This window comes from Rattus norvegicus, chromosome 7, assembly GCF_036323735.1.
Source record: "Rattus norvegicus strain BN/NHsdMcwi chromosome 7, GRCr8, whole genome shotgun sequence".
NCBI classification, from domain to species: Eukaryota; Metazoa; Chordata; class Mammalia; order Rodentia; family Muridae; genus Rattus; species Rattus norvegicus.
In genome coordinates, this window is record NC_086025.1 from 114,866,050 (window position 1) to 114,884,950 (window position 18,901).

Here is an 18,901-nt window from a genome sequence, read left to right on the forward strand (position 1 = left end):
TATCAGAGCTAAGGACTGGTTGATGAATAATGTTTCCCCCCCTTACATTTCTATAACCTGTTACTCGTGAAGTTTACAAACTAAAACTTTAAAGCTGGGAGCAGTGGGGCATACCTATAATCCCACTGTGAGTTAGGCTGAGACAGGAAGATGGTGAATTCCAGGCCAGCAGAGGCTACATAGCAAGACCCAGTCTTCTTTAATCCCAGCACTTGGGAGACAGAAGCAGAGAGATCTCTCGTGAGCTACTCTGGATTACATAGCAAGTTCCAGACAGCCAGGGCTACATGCAGTACAGGGCACTGACAGGCTGCATGAAGCTCGGTCCCATAAGTGAGGATGCCTCTAGCCTAGTTAATGTACAGTAGGGGACAAAACTCTGGACAAGGGTGTGTAGGGGAAGGAATAACCTAATAATCAAATAAACCTAAAAGTAAAAGTAATAATCAACGGGCTAGTTCCTGACAAGGACTGCGGTGGTTCAGACTACAGACAGAGATTGAAAAGGATGAGTTTTAAAGATCCTTTTGAGGCTGGAGAGATGACTCAGTGATTAAGAGCACAGTCTGCTCTTCCAGAGGTCCTGAGTTCAATTCCCAGCAACCACATGGTGGCTCACAACCATGTGTAATGGGATCTGGTGCCCTCTTCTGGTGTGCATGAAGATGGCTACAGTGTGCTCATATAAATAAAATAAATCTTTACAGCGACCCGTCTCCTCTGCCACACCTAGGAGCGATCATGTCCTTCCTTTTTTAAAAAAATAAATAAGTAGAAAGAAAGAAAGAAAGAAAGGAAGGAAGGAAGGAAGGAAGGAAGGAAGAAAGAAAGAAAGAAAGAAAGAAAGAAAGAAAGAGAGAGAGAGAGAGAGAAAGAAAGATCTTTTTGGTTCGGGTAAGTTTTTGGAAGAGCGTGGGGGCATCGGTAGAGTGCTGTTCAGTGTGCACAGAGCCTGAGTTCAGTCTCTAGCACACACAGTCCCTAGTGGCACAGGCCTGTAGTTGTAGCACAAGGAAGGTAGAAGAGCATGGGTTAGGAATTCAAGGTCTGTTGTTTTTGGTTCTTTTTTTCGGAGCTGGGGATCGAACCCAGGGCCTTGTGCTTCCTAGGCAAGCGCTCTACCACTGAGCTAAACCCCCAACCCCTCAAGGTCTGTTTTAGCGCCATAAGAGGAGCTCCAGGCCAGCCTTGGATACCTGAGACTCTGCCTCAAAAACAAACAACAGTCAGACAGCCCGGTAGCACTGAGACTCTCAGTAAAGGTGACACTCAGGTCACTCATCACCCCAGCACTGACTCATCTGACCTCTGTCTTAGGAAAAATCCCCTGTACATGTCTGTCGTGCCTTCTTAACTCATTTAAAGAGATATTTCTATTTTTCGTGTTTCTTTTTTGAGAGACGGACGATCTTGCTAAGTAGCCCTAACTGGCCTAGGACTCTGTAAAAGTGGTAGATTCATAGTGATTCACCACCATCTGACTCTTGAGGGCTGGATAAAGGTGTGTGCCAACGGGTGTGCCATGTGTATGTGGGTGCCCTTGGAAGCCAGAAAGGGCTGTCAGATCTGTCAAGCTAGAGTTACATGTGGTTTTGAGCTATTTAACATGGGTGCTAGTAGTCAAACTCAGTAGAGTAACAGAGGGCACTGAACCATTTCATCAGCCCTCCACTGTGTTATGTGTGTGTGAAATGACCTGTAGCATATGTGTCCCTCAGCACAAATGTGGGTCTCAGAGAACAATGTGCGGGAATCCGCTCTTTCCTTCCACCTTGTGCATCCTGGAGGTTGAACTCAGGCCCTGAACTTGGCAACAAATGCTTTTACCTCCTGGCCTCTCTCTTCCATAAGCTAAGCCTTGATTTTTTTTCTTCTTAAAGAAGCTGAGGGGGCTGGAGAGAATGGCTCAGTGGTTGAGAGCACTGACTGCTCTTCCAGAGGTCCTGAGTACAATTCCCAGCAACCACATGGTGGCTCACAACCATCTGTAATGGGATCCGATGCCCTCTTCTGGTGTGTCTGAAGACAGCTACAGTGTACTCATGTAACTAAAATAAATAAATCTTTTTTTAAGAAGCTGAATATTTCTTTTGCCTTCTGACTTTGTGCTTGTGCCTTCAATACTTTTCACGACTTTCTGCTCCTTAATAAAGAAAGCCTGTTTGACCCTGTCACGGACACACCTGGCACACATGGAGTCACCATTGTCCCTGCTGACATGCTTTTTGTGTCTTAGACAATCTCATAAGGACTTTGGGTCTCACAGCACGAACCCCTCAAAGACTGCCTGGGCACACGCAGATTTAGGTTCTTTCCCAACCTTCTTGGTATAAAGGTAAAAACAATCCAGTTGCCAGGGGTTCAAGGCAGCCTAGTTTTGTTAGAGGCTGTATTGGAGGAAATCCTACGGTGGTATGTCCACGTCGAACCATTCTGAGTGTCCCTAAGCACCGTCCCTGGAAGAAGAAAAGGAAAAGCTGTTTCTCTCTTTTAAGATCCTGTTTTTACCATATGCATATGAACTTTGGCTTGCATGTGTGCATGTGTGCCATGTGGCCAGCTGGGTGTGCCACCTTCATGTCCACAGAGGCCGGAAGAGGGCATTGGATCCCCTGAAATGGAATTACCGATAGTCGTGAGCCATCACATGGCTACTGGGAACCAAACCTGGGTCTTCTGCAAAAGCAGCAAGCGTTCCTAACCACTGAGCCATCTCTCCAGTCCCACCTGGTTTCATGGTTTACCCCCGTTTGATGCAGTACTGGGGATATAACACAGAGCCCTATGTACAGTACCACTGAGTTATATTGCCAGCATTTTCATAGCAGATTTCTAACGTATATTTGCTGCGTTTAGATCTACAAATACTGTTGTGTTAAGCTTGCTTATTCAGCACAGTAATAATGTGTGCAGGTTTGGAAACTAGGAGAAGCTAATCACATAGCCTAGGTGTGTAACAAGCTACCTCATCCAGGTCTGCCTCAGTACTTTATAGAATGTTCACACAATAACAAATCTGCCCAATGCCTTTCTTCAGATGTATTTGCATTAATCAAGATATGTATTGTTGTCTCCTCCCCTCAATCTCATCATCTTGTGTGTATTGCTACCCGAGGCTCCATTTGTGTTTTATTTCCTTACTGAGTCTCCTTACTTCACTGTGGCTTTCCTCTTTAAAACAGGACCAGAGGGTTGTGGATTTAGCTCAGTGGTAGAGCGCTTGCCTAGCAAGCGCAAGGCCCTGGGTTCGGTCCCCAGCTCCGGAAAAAAAAAAACAAAAAACAAAAAAAACAAAAACAGGACCAGAGTAGCTGAGCATGCTGGCTCCCTCCCTCTAACCCCCCCCCCCCAGCACCTGGGAGGTGGAGGTAACAGAATTGCTCAGATTTTTTTTTTAAACATTTATTTATTCATTATATATAAGTACACAACACTGTAGCTGTCTTCAGATACACCAAAAGAGGGCATCGGATCTCTTTACAGATGGTTGTGAGCCACCATGTGGTCGCTGGGAATTGAACTCATAACCTCTGGAAGAGCAGTTGGGTGCTCTTAACCGCTGAGCCATCTCTCTAGCCCCAATTGCTCAGATTTTAAGGACAGCCTGGGCTACAGAGTGAGGCCCTGTCTCAGAAATAATAATAATAAACAATAATAGTAAAACAAAAATTAAAAGACCAAGTAGCATGCTCAAGATAGTTGTTGAAGAATGGATAACTATGCCCTCAGTATCTTAATTAACTATGGGTTTCTAGCATCCCTTAGGGAGTCTATTGACACATAAATCAATGACGATTTTAGTGTGGGAGGTAGAACTTGGGCCAACACACACACTCCTTGCAGGCTGTAGCAAGTCTTCTTTGTGCAAGTTAAAACTGTGGTGGTGTTTCCGGATGTATTGCCCTGCTCAGCAAGGACATCAACAGCACACTGAATTGCACGCCAGTATTTCTTTCAAGTGGGCATTTCAGATAAAACGTCATTGTTGTCCTGTTGAGGGAACTAGAACACATAAGAAGTTCGAGGGTGATGTATTCTAGTCATACCTCTGCAAATTTAGGAGATAAAACAGTGGAGGGCTGGGCTAAACATGGAAGCATGACAAAAGATACAGGTTCTTAGCTCGGTGGTAATGACCGGTAAGAAAATCAGAATGCCTCACCCAAATTCAAGTTTGGCCACTACAAATGTACTAATTTAACTGTAGCACAAGTAGCAAAACTCGGATGGGAAATGGGGAGAAAGGAGGATGGCATCTCCCAGGCTCCTACGTGTTCTCCGTGTCTTTCTGGTGAGAAGGTGAAGGCAGAGCTGCAGAATGCCTGCTCTGTTTGTTCCTGGGCAGAACATTCAGGCCTCTCTCTCCCTATCAAATAATTTCCCAAACTGAAGTTGAGAACGCAGACCGTGCCCGGGCCTTGGAAAGCCGAGTCACAGGGCCCCCAAGCCGGCCACGGTCAGCAGAAGGCCGTTTTGAACGTTTTGGAGTTTCGGGTTTCCACAGACCAGCCCATGCCCTTTGCACCGCGGCCTTGGGGGCAGCGCTGTGGGTCTGGATCAGGTATAAATTCTGGGGCAGAAGGAGGAAGCAGCCGCCGCCCCAGAAGAAGGAGTCAGGCCACAGGGTTTCCCAGAAGGCGAGCAGTATTCAGACCTCAGGGACATTCCCACCAGTTGGCTCCCTTCGCTCGGCCCCGCCCGGCTCCGCCCGGCCCCGCCCGACCCCGCCTCAATCACTCCAGCCTCCTCCCCAGCTGAGAGCGACGGGGAACCTCCGCCTGCGCCTTTAAGGGGCGTGACCGCAGCCTCCGCCCCTTCTACCCGCACGCGCCAATAAGGGGAGGGGTGCGAGAGGAGGAGCCTGGCGAGAGGGCAGGCGGCGGAAAGTGAGCCGATGCGCAGGCGCAGTGGTCGCACGACAGTGTGTTTCCAAAATGGCGGCGGCGATGGATGTGGATACCCCCAGCGGCACCAACAGCGGCGCGGGCAAGAAGCGCTTTGAAGTTAAAAAGGTTGGGTCTCGCCAGCGCCTTCCTCAAGGAATCTAGGGAGGCGCGGATATGGCTGGCAGGCCCGAGGAAGAGCTAGGCGCGGGGGAAAGGGCTTCATTTCAGGGCGTTCCTGGGACCGGGTACCACTAAAGGAAGCCGGGGGGCGGGCCTAGGGTTGATCGGCATGATGGTGGCCCACTGTCTTGGCCATATTAGTTTCGCTGGGAAAGCTGTGGGTCCAATCGCAGAGCTGCTTACTGAAATACGCGAGGTTAACTTCGGTGCGGGAGCCAAGCGCTTAAGCTGTCACTGAAGTGACTGAGAGTTGGGGGAAGGACAGGGTGGGGTGGGTAGGATGGAGACTCGTGAAGAGACTGCGGCGGGTGGAGGATGGGGCTGTGCGGAGAAACCCGGGAACGTGCGATGACACCGCAGAAGAGCTCTGCCGGTGTTCTTGCTCCGCCCCTTCCTGGATCCTAGAATCTATTGACTCCGAGGGACCTGGTGTGGGCCCTCGATTGTATGGCGGCCTCCATTAGCCTTCTAAACCCACAGTCTCAAGTGTAAAGCTTGGTTCTTCCGAGACGTGTACTAGTTGTCACATAGCTTCTGCCACTCCAATGGTTCTCTAATGCCCGTGTACACTTCTAACACAAAATGGTAATTTAAAAAGTCTGGTGGGCTTTGTTTTAAAAGCAAGCCCAGAACTTGTGCCATTTAAGAAGGCGGAGTACTAATTGTTAATGACCTGGGAACACAAAAAATATGAAACGTCCTTTTGTATTCTATTCCCTTCATAGTTTTCTAGCACTTTAAGAGAAAAGTGCCCGTTCCTACCTAAGATTACATAAATCTGCTCAAAATGAAGATCTTGAAGTGGGGAAGGTGTTTTTGGTTTTTTGTTGGTTTGTTTGGGGTTTTTTTTCCTTTTTGTTTTTGTTTTTTTTTTTTTTGTATGTATTACTTTTGGAAAGAGTCGCTGAGAACACCTCCCCACCCCACTCTTTTTTTGTCATCTCATTGTGGCCACTGCTGCTCAGTTACGGCCTGCAGCCATATGGAAGAATAATAGAAATAATGTCGAATTTACTAGACTCGAATACTTGAATTTGAGAAGTCAAACCAAAGTAGTCCTTGAAAGGGGTGTCCTAGGGGTTGGGGATTTAGCTCAGTGGTAGAGCGCTTGTCTAGCAAGCGCAAGGCCCTGGGTTCGGTCCCCAGCTCCAGAAAAAAAGAAAAAAGAAAAAAAAAAAAGAAAGAAAGGGGTGTCCTGCCCAGTGTAAGTCTTGGATCAATTTACTAGAACTAGCAAAATAATAGTTTGGACATATGAACGTTGGGAACATCAGTTTCCTTGGTAAGAGGACAAGAAAATTGCACTGGATTGACTTGCTTGCAGTGCTGTGAGGTGTAAGTGATGACCTTGTTCTGTGTGCTGACACTGGGTAGGTAACTCACTATCCAGCTTATCCCACGATTATCCCCTTAGCGATTGATCCATTTATTATCGTAGTTCAGTCTGTTCACCTCTCTTCCTCCGAGTCCAAAACTGCGTGGAGAGCAAATACTTAGGCAGATTTTGAGTTCGACCACATCTGTCAGGAACAGCTCCACATTAGTTCAAGTTTGTACTTGAAGCTAAAATGGGTGTTCAAAAAATAGCTCTAATATTCCCACGTCGGTTTGGCTAGCTAAATTATTTTATGCTATAGACCAAAAAAAAAAAAATTGGCGCGGTGGGGCTTGCCTTCCTCTTTCCGCCATCTTGGCGCCTTTGGAAGCCCACTGGGAACAGGACTTCTAAAAAAAACAAGTATGTCTGGAAGGCTGTGGTGCAAGGCCATTTTTGCTGGCTACAAGCCAGGCCTCCTGAACCAAAGAGAGTACACGGCTCTTCTTAAAATTGAAGGCGTTTGGGGTTGGGGATTTAGCTCAGTGGTAGAGCGCTTGCCTAAGAAGCGCAAGGTCCTGGGTTCGGTCCCCAGCTCCGAAAAAAAAAAAAAAATTGAAGGCGTTTATGCCCGAGATGAAACTGAGTTCTACTTAGGCAAGAGGTGTGCTTATGTGTACAAAGCAAAAAACAATACAGTGACTCCTGGAGGCAAACCAAACAAAACCAGAGTGATCTGGGGAAAAGTAACTCGGGCCCATGGAAACAGTGGCGTGGTTCGTGCCAAATTCCAAAGCAACCTTCCTGCAAAGGCCATTGGACACAGAATCCGTGTGATGCTGTACCCATCCCAGATTTAAACTAATGGAGAGTAAATAAATAAAAGTAAAAAAAAAAAAAAATTAAAAGTACCCATGTTCAGGAATGAGGAAGTGTACACGTGGTCTGCTGTTACCCTCTGATGTTGTACAAATAATGCAATCCAAAAATCATTCTTTCTTTGCTAGGCCCTATGGCCAGGGAGTTGGTAACTGAAGCCGCAGCTGAAATCCTAACGAGTCTGTTATGTTACCCAGAAAATGCATTGTTTCCCCTCTTCTCCTTGCAGTGGAATGCAGTAGCCCTCTGGGCCTGGGATATTGTGGTTGATAACTGTGCCATCTGCAGGAACCACATTATGGATCTTTGTAAGTAACTCGGGGCGGGTGGGAAGGCGTTGAGGAAGAGAGAAATGGCGGTCATCCTCGTGTGCCCAATTGTCTTCTTTACCAGTGAATACAAAGCAGGGTCAGAACCCGTAGGTACTTGAGTGTTTGAAGTAGATTGCATGTTGTTATTTTTGGAGACAGGGTTCTCTGTGTAACCCTAGCTGTGCTATAACTCAGTATGTAGACCAGGCTGGCCTTGAACTAGAGATCCCCTGCCTCTGCCTCCAGAGTTAAATTGTTTCTCTCTCTTTTTTTTTTTTTTTTTTTCCTTTTTTTTTTCCGGAGCTGGGGACCGAACCCAGGGCCTTGAGCTTGCTAGGCAAGTGCTCTACCACTGAGCTAAATCCCCAACCCCTAAATTGTTTCTCAAAAGGATGTTTTGGAGCCACACCTGGCTCTTAGAATGATTTGCTCGTTGTAAATTGGGCAAGATCCCATTTAGAATGAGGTGTGGGCAGAGCTGCCTCTTATCTCCATCTTAGACAGCCACAAAGGCAAAAATAGTGAAAGAAAATGACCTTTGAAGGCGGTACATGCCTGTAACCCCAGCATTCAGGAGGCAGTGGCAGGAATATTGTGGCAAATCGCAGGCTCAGCAGGGCTAAGGTTTGAACTACAATACTCTTTATCTAAGCTAGTTTTTGTTGGGAAAGATTACAGTCACAGATTGGAGAGATGGTTCAGGAGTTAAGAGCACTGGCTGCCCTTCCCAGGGGACCCGGGTTCAGTTCCCAGCACCCACATGCAGGCTTACCATGAGCTATCACTTCAGTGAATAAATTATAAGGTAAAATTGGCAGGCAGCCCTATATATTCTCAAGTTTTATATTTTCAGGTACAAACGGCTTAGCGTCCATGCACGTGTGTATATGTATGCATTCCTGTTATAAATGTGTATATCCTCCCACTCCACATTTATACATGCACCCATAGGCTATCAGCAGGCCTCTCAGAAAACCCCAGGACTTACCGTGGAATCCCTTTATGCCATTTAATCTTGGTTCTCAATTTTATCCACACTATTTACTATTCTGATGTGTTGTCTAGTACATAATAAAATTGCCCTCAGTATTTGCTAAATAACGACAACCAAATGGTGGGACAACCTATGGTCACTGCATCTCGGAAAGCATGAATCAGTCCTGTGTGAGAAAGCACCTGTGGCATTTGCTGGTAGTTCATGGCGCCTCAGAGTTTCCTTGAACTTTGACCTTTTCGTTTTTGTGCTACAGTGAGAGCAGATCAGCAGCTGCCATGTTTAATATAGATAGAGCAGCCATTACTAAAACAGCAGTTTAAACATGGATGGAGTGTCTGGTGTATGTGTGCCACTTTCTGTCCCTTGTGTTTTCACAAGTTGTACCCAGAGAACATCTTACTTCCTTGGAGCTGTCATCTGAAAACAGTGGACGTCACAATGCCCAGATCCCTTCTTACACTCCTTCCTGTGTGTCTCGGGTGGGAGAGAAAGTGTTTCCTGGGGGACAACAAAGCAGTGTGGTTTCCACGACATACTGTGTGTCCTAATGGGGTCTGGTTTGTTTTGGGTCTTTTGTTGTTACTGTTGTTTTGAGATGGCCTTACAGGTAGACTGGCCTAGAACTCTGTATGTTGTCCTTACTGACTGCAAATTCATGATTCTCCTGCCTCTGCTTCCCTCGTAATATGTTCAAAATGTCACATGAGGTACAGCATTGAACTTATAACAAAAACTTGTGACAGATCCGAGTATAATGGTTTACACATGGAATCTCAGTACTTGGGAGGTGGAGGCAGGAGGACCAGGATCAGTGTCATCCTTGGATACGTGACAGATTTAAGGCAGCCCAATCCTGCCTCAGAACAACAGAGCAATCATGCTGGTGAGGTGGTTCTTTCTGCCTCCCCCTCTGACGTGCTGGGAAGGCAAGCGTGTGCCACTATGTGGATCTTAATTTGGGTAGTTGAGTAAGGGTGGTCATTTCCTTGTTTTTGTTTGAGACATGATCTCACTGTGAGTTCAGACTGGCCTGGAAGTCTATCTAAAACGTGTTTTTCAGAAGGGACTTTATTTGGTTGCCACTTTCAGTAACACTTTGTAAATTGATTGCCAATGTTCTTGCTCTGCACATCTTGAAAATTGAAAATTATTATTCAAAGCTGGCCTCAGACCCAGGGAGAGTATCCTGCCTCTGCTTCCTAAAAGCTGGGATTATAGGTTTGACCCACCACATAGCCATCTTCACCTTTTTCCCATGCCCTTGAAACCAGTTAACCACTTGAGGATGTGGCTGGCCAGGTTGGAAGCCCCTGCCTCCAGGTCAGTAATTTTCTTACCCTTGTTCCCACAGGTATCGAGTGTCAGGCCAACCAGGCCTCAGCTACTTCGGAAGAGTGCACGGTTGCTTGGGGAGTCTGTAACGTAAGGGACCATCTTTACCTATGAGTGGCTCATGCCTGCATTGCTGCTTTTCCTGCTTCGGCCATCTTGAGAATTATTAGGGGGAAACAAGAGGTGTACAGACAGTAAAAGCAGGCTTAAGTCCTCGTAGTAGTTACTTTTAACTGGATAAATAGTAGTCATTAAAAGAAAGACTAGTCTGTCTTAATTACTAAGTGGACTTTTCCTAAGCAATGTTTTCAGTATTCAGCCACTTTGAGGAGTTATCTGCAAAGCTGTGGGCAGTGTCTGCACCTTCAGCAGACCGATTAAGGCCATGTCTGTGGGAAGAGGTTTGGTGGTAAATGAGTTGAGTTTTCTGTGTGTTTTAAGTTAGATTTGGTGTAGGGTTGGTTCATTCTTGTGTGTGTGTGTGTGTGTGTGTGTGTGTGTGTGTGTGTGTGTGTGTGTGTTTTCTCTTTCGTGTGTTCCTTCATGTGTTCCACCAGAAATATTTAGCACAGCACTGTTGAACTGAATATACAGTATTACAGGGTGTGACAGCTATGAGACAACAAATATATTATTTCTAGCATGCCAAAAATTCATCTATAAAGCACTTACAGTCTTCGTTACATGAGCTACAATTGCCCTGACCAGTCAGGGCCAAGACGCAGAGCTTCCACCCTGACACAGGAATCTCAGGTTCCAGGGTGAGCCATCTGTGGCTGTATTACTTGCTAGTAAGAACATTTAACATCTCTAATCCTGGGTTTCCTCAGGTAAAAGATGGCTAATAGTGGAAATGTAAACAGGCTTAAATGATTTAACTTTTTATTAAAGAGTATTTAGAGGCCTAGTAGGATGACTCTGGATAAAGGGCTTGCTGGCAGCCTTAGGTCCTGAGCTTCTGTTCTAGGGACCACTGGTAAAAGAAGAACCGACTTCCTCCCCACAGGTTGTCCTCCTAACTGACACATGTACACAGCCAAAATAAATAGAAGTTTTAGAAGTACGCAGAGTGGCTCCCACAACATGACAAATATTTGGTTAAAAAAAAGCTAAATGAGTAAAGTGAATAAGTAAAAAAAAAATAATAATAATAAAAAAAAATAGAATGGGTGGTGAGGGCTAAATGAGGGACTGGAGAAATGGCTCAGCAGTTAAGAGCACAAACTGTTCTTCCAGAGGACCAGGGTTCAATTCCCAGCACCCATATAGCAGCTCACAACCATCTGTAACTCCAGGATACCCTCACACAGACATGCATGCAGGCAAAATGCCAATGCCCATAAAATAAAAATAATTATTCAAAAGAAAAAAGAAGGGGTTGAGGATTTAGCTCAGTGGTAGAGCACTTGCCTAGCAAGCACAAGGCCCTGGGTTCAGTCCTCAGCTCCGGAAAAAAAAAAAAAAAAAAAAAAAAGACAGCTAAATGAGGGGTCAACAGTTATGGCGTACATTGCTCTTCCAAAGAACCTACATCCAGTTCCCAGAAGCCATAGCATAGAGAGCCACTCACAACCACCTGTGATTCAAAGTCCCATGGCCCTTCTAGTGCCCAGTTCTTTCCTCATGGCCTAGCAGCTGTCTTCCTGCCCACTCTTCTTCTCCATCAGACCCTTTGACTACTTCACAGCGCACAGTAGCCAAAGGATGATGTTAAACTTTGATGGAGCTAGAGAAAACATACCCGGTGCCTTGCCCTCACTACTAAAGGTGACATTCTTCTGAATGAAGGGAGGGGGCGAACCTGCTGGGTTCTTCAAGGCCAACCTGGTCTACAGAGCAAGTTCCAGGTCAGTCAGAGTTACACAAAGAAACCCTGTCTTGAAAAAAAATTTTTAACAAAAAGTGTAAATGGAGATGAATTTATTCTGATAGCTTGCCATACAGGAGAGCCTGGGCAAGCTGGGCCAGAAGCCTTTATTCTAGGCTAGGGGGCTAATTTAGAGTCTTGTCTGAACCAGCTCTGTGAATTAGACAAGTCATTTGTCTGGGGTTCCATTTCCTGTCTGTAAAGAACAGATAGTAATATCTTGCCTACTTGCTGGGGTCGCAGTGGGTTTGCATGAGGTAATAGGTGTCAACATCATCTATAAACTCAGGCACGGTAAATGTGCCTGTGGTAAGTTATACCATCTGCTAACTACACTCTGTTCTGCATTTAAGAGGAAGTAAGATGGGTCCACCTGCACCAAAACCTCATTCACAGGCATCTTGCCCTTGAACACATGCACGTATTATTCCCGGGCTGTGTAGGACGCTTGACAGGAAGATGAGAGCCCTTGGCTCAATAATAACCTTTGGATGAGCTGTCCCCAGTACCTAGACATGGCAGGAAGTGTCTCAGCTTCTGCCTTTTGGAAATCCAGAGGGGTTTGTTGCCTTGTTTCTTAAAAACGGACAGAATCTTCTAGAAAGTTATTGAGAAAGGAAAGTTGTCTTTTCTCACATTTCTCAGGGAGGTAGAAACTTCCTGTTATCAGCTGAATGGCACCAGGACCCACATTCCCGGCAAGAGGCAAGACCCCACTGTCAGAATGTAGTCCTGTGCTCTCTGAGTCAGTTGTTAGCAGTAAAGTCATGTCACATGTTCTTGTTGGAAATGCCCTTGTATTTCCACTAGAAGGGTTCCGAGGTGTGGTGAGGTGTGCTGCCCTGTCACACAAGGCTGGTCTCAGACCTGTTGTCATCGTCCTCACTGCCGTCTGTGGTAGGTGTTGGCAGCGGGGGCTATGATGACGTGGGAACCCTTGTCTTCTCTTTCAGCACGCTTTTCATTTCCACTGCATCTCTCGGTGGCTCAAAACCAGGCAGGTGTGCCCCTTGGACAACAGAGAGTGGGAGTTCCAAAAGTAGGTGTTTCTTCTCATTGCGGTTCTAAATCTGGGTTTTCTGGTTAGTGTCATTCTCCTACTGGCCTCAAGCTGAAAGCAGCTGGAGCAGTGGGACATCACCCAAACCCCCTTGTCCCCTTGTTCTCTTCTTTTCATTTTGTTTGTTTGTTTGTTTGTTTGAGACAAAATCTCTCCCTGTAACCCTGGCTTCTTGGAACTCAATCTTTTTAGACTAGACTGGCCTCAAGAGATCTGCCTGCCTCTGCCTTCCAGGTCCTGGGTTAAAGGTGTTCACCACCATACCTTATTTTTAAAAAGATACACAGGGGGGTTGGGGATTTAGCTCAGTGGTAGAGCGCTTGCCTAGCAAGCACAAGGCCCTGGGTTCAGTCCCCAGCTCTGAAAAAAAGAAGGAAAAAAAAAAAAGATACACAGGGATTAACTAGCATTTCACAGGCTGAGTTTTTTCAGCCTGCTCAGTCTATCAAAGTGGAAAACATGGGAGTCGGAAATGATTGGAAGTATTTGCAGGGCTAGAGGATGTAGCTCAGTGGTAGAATACTCGCCAGGCCTGTGCAGAGACCTTGGTTCAGTCCTCGGAGAACCAAAACAAATGGATGACTGTCATAGCTCCACCCTGGGAAGTCCCATGGTGACGTTTCCTTATCCACCGGTCACCTTTCTTTGGATGTGGAGGGAGGAATGCTCTCATGGTGTTTGGAATCTCTTGGTTTAGGGATGACTGCCCTAGGATTTTTGGGGTTCCTCGTGCGTCTGCCTTCTCAGAGCAATGGTCACAGATGTAACCACCAAAACCTACTCTTATTGTTTGTTTGTTGTTGTTTGTTTTGGGGTTCCCCTCCTTAAGATAGCAATTGATTTCGACCCTCCTGCTTTAGCCTTCTCAGCCGGGTGCCTCAAAAACCAAATCCCTTTGGCTTAGCTCAGCTGACTGATTGTGATATCAGATTTACAGCTAATCAATTACATTTTTATTATTAAGCAAAGTGTGGTAATGTATGTCTTTGATCTTAGAACTGAGTTTGAGGCCAGCCTGCTCTACAGAGTGAGTTCCAGGATAGCCAGGGCTACACAGAGAAACCCTGTCTAACAATCAAAAACTGTGTGTTGTTTAGCGGGTTTTATGGTTTTACTCTCCAGCATTCTAATGAGGTGAATTGTTTTGTCTTTCAGGTATGGGCATTAGGAAAGACTCTCCCGTAAAGCTTACCCATTTGTTACTCGTTTAGTGACTTCCTGTTAATTATACATTAGATAGAACCATGGTTCTTTTCCTTTCCTTTGTCTTTGGAGTTTGGTGTTCCCGCAGCCATACTGTGTTTTGTGTCAAATAAAGCCTTTAAGTTGGAGACGGTTGCTGTTTCATGTATGTGGAAAGAGTGAGCTGAGAAGGAGCCTCTTCAGAGCCAGGAAGCCAGCCTCAGAAAGTGCACTGTTCTTGACGAGAACACACTTGTCTTCACAAGGTCACAAGGAACCTGTTAAAGTCTGCAAGTGCGGGTCACTGGCACCTGGAAATGCCTGAGGCTCTGTCTTCCTTCTGAGATAGCACCAGGCAGGAATGAGGAAGCACATGGCAGCCTTGGACCAGCCAGGCCTGCTCTGGGCTCTCACCTCTCCTGAGGGAGTCTGAGAATGAGTGAATGGCATCAAATGGGCACAGAAAGGCTTTGTAAGCTCTGAACACCACAGAGTTGGTGCTGATTGTGGATGACATGTTGCAGTCTCTAGAACAAAACTTGACAAAAAAAATCATAATATGTAATCTTGGCTGGCAATAGAATGATCTTAAAGTCAACTTGAAAACTGATATTTGGACAGTTTGAGTATATGCCTGTAATTCCAGGTACTTGGGAATTAGGTAGAAGGATCCTTTGAATCCAGGAGACCTTGTTTCTAAATGAGATTCTAGTTTGGGGTCTAGGGGGTGCTGTAGCTCAGCTGCTGTAAGGCCTTGAGTTCATTTGCTGGTGTGAATTTTTTTTTTTTTTTTTAAAAAAGGTCGAAATTAAATTAAGTTAACAAGAACTCAGGTTTCCTTTAAACATGCTGGCCAGGAAAGGCGTGGCCACCCTGATGCTGATTCAGTGGCTGTAGTCTACTGAGACACTGTTTCTGTTGTTGTGATTTTCATGTAGTTAACCATCCTACAAAGGTCCTGAAACCCTTCAGGGGAGCTTTCCTCTCTCCGGTGCCATTCCATGTGTCCAGATAAAGCAGGTCTGAGACTCCCAACCATCTTCTGTTGTCAAGCAGAGAAAGATTGCAAAAATGTGAAACAATGCTGTCATTATTCATGTTTCCAAAGTTAATTTTAATAAAAATATTTATGTTAATGGTTTTTTGTCATTTTCAAGATTGTTTCTGCCCTTTAGAGAGTACTTTATGGGTGGCCTTGCGGGCGGATGCTCGGGTGAGTGTGCACAGGGGCTGCTGCTGGCTCATCCATCAGTCTCCACATTTTCCACACAAGGTCTCTTCACTGAACATGGAAATCGCCCACTGGTTATGCTGCCTGAGATTCTCCTGCTTCTGCCTCCCACCACCCCTGACTATGGGTGCTAGAGAAGAAATTCCAGTTTGGAAGGCATACTTTACTGACTGCCTACTCCTCAACTTCCTCAGTTTGACAGAATTGTGATGTCTTTAGAATTCTGTCCTCTGAGCAAAGTGGCCACCGTTTCCCTCAGGTCACTTGTGCCTGCCTGCACAAGGCCTGGTTACATTTCCCTCAAAGAAGTGGGTGGGAAAGGGCCAATGAGATTCCAGCCATGCCTGTCAGCCATTCTTACGTCATTCCCTAAATGCTCACGGCCTCTATCTCTGAAGCGTCTCTATAGGATGCCTAACTGAAAGCTAGAAGCAGGCATCCTTGCTGGGTGGAGAACTTCCAGTCTGGATGCTTTGGGGGTCACCCACACTTCTGCCAGTAAGCCATATTCCATAAGTAAGCGTCAGTCATAAGCTCACCAGTTCCCCAGACAATCTGGGTGGAATTGCAGTTAGATCTGTCAGTAGGACCTTGAGAGTATTGGGGTAAATGTTTGTGTCTCCCCTGGAAAGAATTCTCCCAACAAAGATAACTGGGCTCTCAGTTTTTAGGATCTTACTATTGGGTTATTTGGGTTTTTTGTTGTTATTTGTATTTTAACAAGAGTCTTCACTAGGTAGCCTAGGCTGGCCTGGGACTTACAGTGTAGCCCTTGCTGGCCTCAAACTCACAGATTTACTTTACTTTCTACTTGTAGGGTCCTAAAAGGGATAATGGAGACTAGGAGTTGTTCAAACCTCCAGTAATGAATTTTAAAATCTAACATTGAACAAGCACTGTTTCTCCACAGTGTCAGGTATATAGCGATGTTCACGTGGAGCCAACTAGAATAGTCACATATCAGGACTGCCACCGTCATCATAGAGTACCTTTCCAGTTGGCATCCAAGAGGCATAAATAATTTCCTGGGTAAACATATCCCCCAAGTGACACATTTGGAGCATGCTCCTGTCTCAAAAACACCTGAGCTGGAGAGATGACCAAACAAATTACAATTAAAAGTTGTTTGTTTTTTTAATCCCAGCCCTTGGGGTTAAGAGGCAGGAAGATCAGGAGTTGGAGGTCATTTTTTGTACATACTAAGTTAAGGCTGAACTGCATATGACACTGTCTTAAAAAATAAGAAATTTGGGGCTGGAGAGATGGCTCAGTAGTTAAGAGCACTGATTGCTCTTCCAGAGGTCCTGGGTTCAATTCCCAGCAACTACATGCTGGCTCACAACCATCTGTAATGTGACCCAGTGACCTCTTGTGTATATGAAGACAGTGACAGTGTCCTCACATACATAAATCTTTAAAAAACATGATTTTGGGGCTGGGGATTTAGCTCAGTGGTAGAGCGCTTACCTAGGAAGCGCAAAGCCCTGGGTTCGGTCCCCAGCTCAAAAAAAAAAAAAACAAAAACAAAAAAAAAAACAAAACATGATTTTAAGATTTTTTTTTTAATGAAAGAAAACATCTACAGAGTGCTTATTTGGTTAACCATGGAGACCTAGAATTAAAGTCCCTGGCCACAGGTCATAGTCTACTGGGGGAACTTGCTAAGAAGATGAGTAAGTGAATGGCTGACTGTTAATGTAGAGATACACAGGGCCCGGGTCTGAACTCCATCTCAAGGTTCCCAGCCTTCCCTGCCTCCTCACGGTAGTGCCTAGAGGCTCTTCTGCATGTGCCTTCTGCCAGGAGGGCAGATGGTCCTGCTGATTTCCTTACTTGGCACGGGAGACCTGGTCCTTGCCTGTAGCCACAGCAGTGTCCTGAGTCACATGGGCCTCTCCACCTCTCAAACCTGGGATTATAGGCACCATCCAACACAGTTGGCCCCTGCCCTTTGGTGATTCTAAACTACATGTAGGCTAGGCAAGAGCTCTGCCACTGAGTTTGTATACCCTGTAAACCCGCCCACCCTTTTTAGATGAGGCGGGGTCTCAAGTTACCCAGCCTCCCCTTGAGCTTGCCAAGGTCAGCCTTGACTTTGTTACCCTCCTGCCTCAACCTCCATGAGTGCTGGGCTCATGTTGCTGGCCGCCCAACCTTTCATCTCAGCGTTCTGAAGGCAGAGGCAGATGGCGGCCAGCCTGGTCTACTCGATGACTCTGTATCAAAACTGCAAAGGAATGAACAAAAGTAACAGGGACTGGAGAGATGACTTGGTAGTTAAAAGGGCAGATACATTCAGAGGACACAGGTTTGGTGGCCAGCACTCACACAGTGGCTCACAGTCATGTCTCTCTCTGCTGGTTTCCATGGACACGTGATGCACATAAATACCTCAAGCCAAACATAAAATAATAACAAACAATGATTGACGACGATGACGATAGTGAGCAACATTCAACTCCGAACAAAACCAAAGAGAAAATGCTGATAATAATCCCAGCACTCGGAGCCTGAGGCAGGAGGACCAGATGGTGAAGATTCCACTTGCAAAAAGTTTGGTGAAAATTATGCTACAGGAGACTTGTCCTTGAGAGAGAGAGAGAGAGAGAGAGAGAGAGAGAGAGAGAGAGAGAGAGAGAGAGATAAAAAGGGAGGGAGGGCGGGAGGAGAGAGGGAAGGAGGAAATCTGGATTGCAAGATGGTTGAGCGTAAGTTAAGTTAAGGACACCTGTCAGCACCAAGCTAGACAGCCTGTGCTGGATGTTCATTGGTATCTGCTAGTTGCCCTTTGACCTCCTGTGCTGTTGTCACAGTGCTCCCCCTCAATAAAACTGCAATTAAAAAAAAGCAATTTTTAATTAAAAAAAAAACAAAACAAAACAAAAACAACGGGATGGAGAGATGGCTTGGTGGTTAAGCATTGACTGCTCTTCCAGAGGTCCTGAGTTCAATTCCCAGCAACCACATGATGGCTCACAACCATCTGTAATGGGATCCGATTCCCTCTTCTGGTATGCATGAAGAGATTGACCGTATGTGTAACATAAATAAATAAATCTTAAAAACAAAAACAACAAAAAGCTAAGTATCAATGAGGGGCTTAGGTCAAGTGACCTACCTGTGGTCACACAAACCTCCACGGTAGACCTGGAGTTTAGACCGAGATTTATCTACTTCCAAGATTGTCCGTTTTCACCAGCTGTGGTAGCTAGAGCGAATCACAGGGGATGACCGCAGTGAAGCCCTCTGCAAACAGTTACACGGTATACAAAGGTCAGGCCTCCTTATTAATCAAGAGCTCGGCCAATCCTCCAACCCCCAGTTTAACGAAGTGCCTTATTATTGTTGACTTGGACACTCAACTCTGACCTTCCCTATACTAAGAAACGGAGCTCTAAAAAACAAAGCGGAGATAGAACAAGCTGAAAACAAGGGCAGGCGGCCATGGTCCTCACTGCTTCCGTCTAAAGCTTCTTCCCTAAGGAAAAGGAAAAGGAATGTCTGACTACAGCTGAACTAAAATCCACTCTGGCTTGGAGATGACGTCGCTTCAGGAGGTAAAGGGTGAGGTGAGGAGGAGTCAGAACACCAAAGACACGGGAAGGAGAGGCGTTTGGAGCATATCAGCTTCGTGCTGCCCCCTGTGGCACACACCTGTAAC

At 45.9% G+C, this 18,901-nt stretch overlaps 1 protein-coding gene and 1 non-coding gene across 3 annotated transcripts; one reads left to right on the forward strand and one right to left on the reverse strand.

Annotated features, from left to right (window-relative positions):
- Nucleotides 1-1,067: 1,067 nt before the first annotated feature.
- Trnap-agg43 (transfer RNA proline (anticodon AGG) 43) lies at nucleotides 1,068-1,141 on the reverse strand. Its single transcript has one exon. It is a non-coding gene; the product is annotated as a tRNA-Pro (tRNA).
- A 3,702-nt stretch (nucleotides 1,142-4,843) lies between these two features.
- Rbx1 (ring-box 1) lies at nucleotides 4,844-15,145 on the forward strand. 2 transcript variants are annotated; one of them, NM_001034135.2, is made up of 5 exons: nucleotides 4,930-5,012; nucleotides 7,490-7,568; nucleotides 9,920-9,990; nucleotides 12,721-12,806; nucleotides 13,983-15,145. In NM_001034135.2, the coding sequence occupies exons 1-5, from the start codon at nucleotides 4,935-4,937 to the stop codon at nucleotides 13,993-13,995; spliced, it is 327 nt and encodes a 108-aa protein (NP_001029307.1). In that variant the 5' UTR covers nucleotides 4,930-4,934; the 3' UTR covers nucleotides 13,996-15,145. The 2 variants fall into 2 exon arrangements, with proteins under 2 accessions (XP_038934770.1, NP_001029307.1); XM_039078842.2 differs by lacking the exon at nucleotides 9,920-9,990 and having other exon boundaries at nucleotides 4,844-5,012.
- The last annotated feature ends 3,756 nt before the right edge of the window (nucleotides 15,146-18,901 follow it).

Bases quoted from the DNA above. Each gene is read 5' to 3' on its own strand.
- Rbx1 (NM_001034135.2), top strand. From the start codon at position 4,935: ATGGCGGCGGCGATGGATGTGGATACCCCCAGCGGCACCAACAGCGGC. The intron at 5,013-7,489 runs GTTGGGTCTCGC...TTCTCCTTGCAG, and splicing joins AGCGCTTTGAAGTTAAAAAG to TGGAATGCAGTAGCCCTCTG. The intron at 9,991-12,720 runs GTAAGGGACCAT...CTTCTCTTTCAG, and splicing joins TTGCTTGGGGAGTCTGTAAC to CACGCTTTTCATTTCCACTG.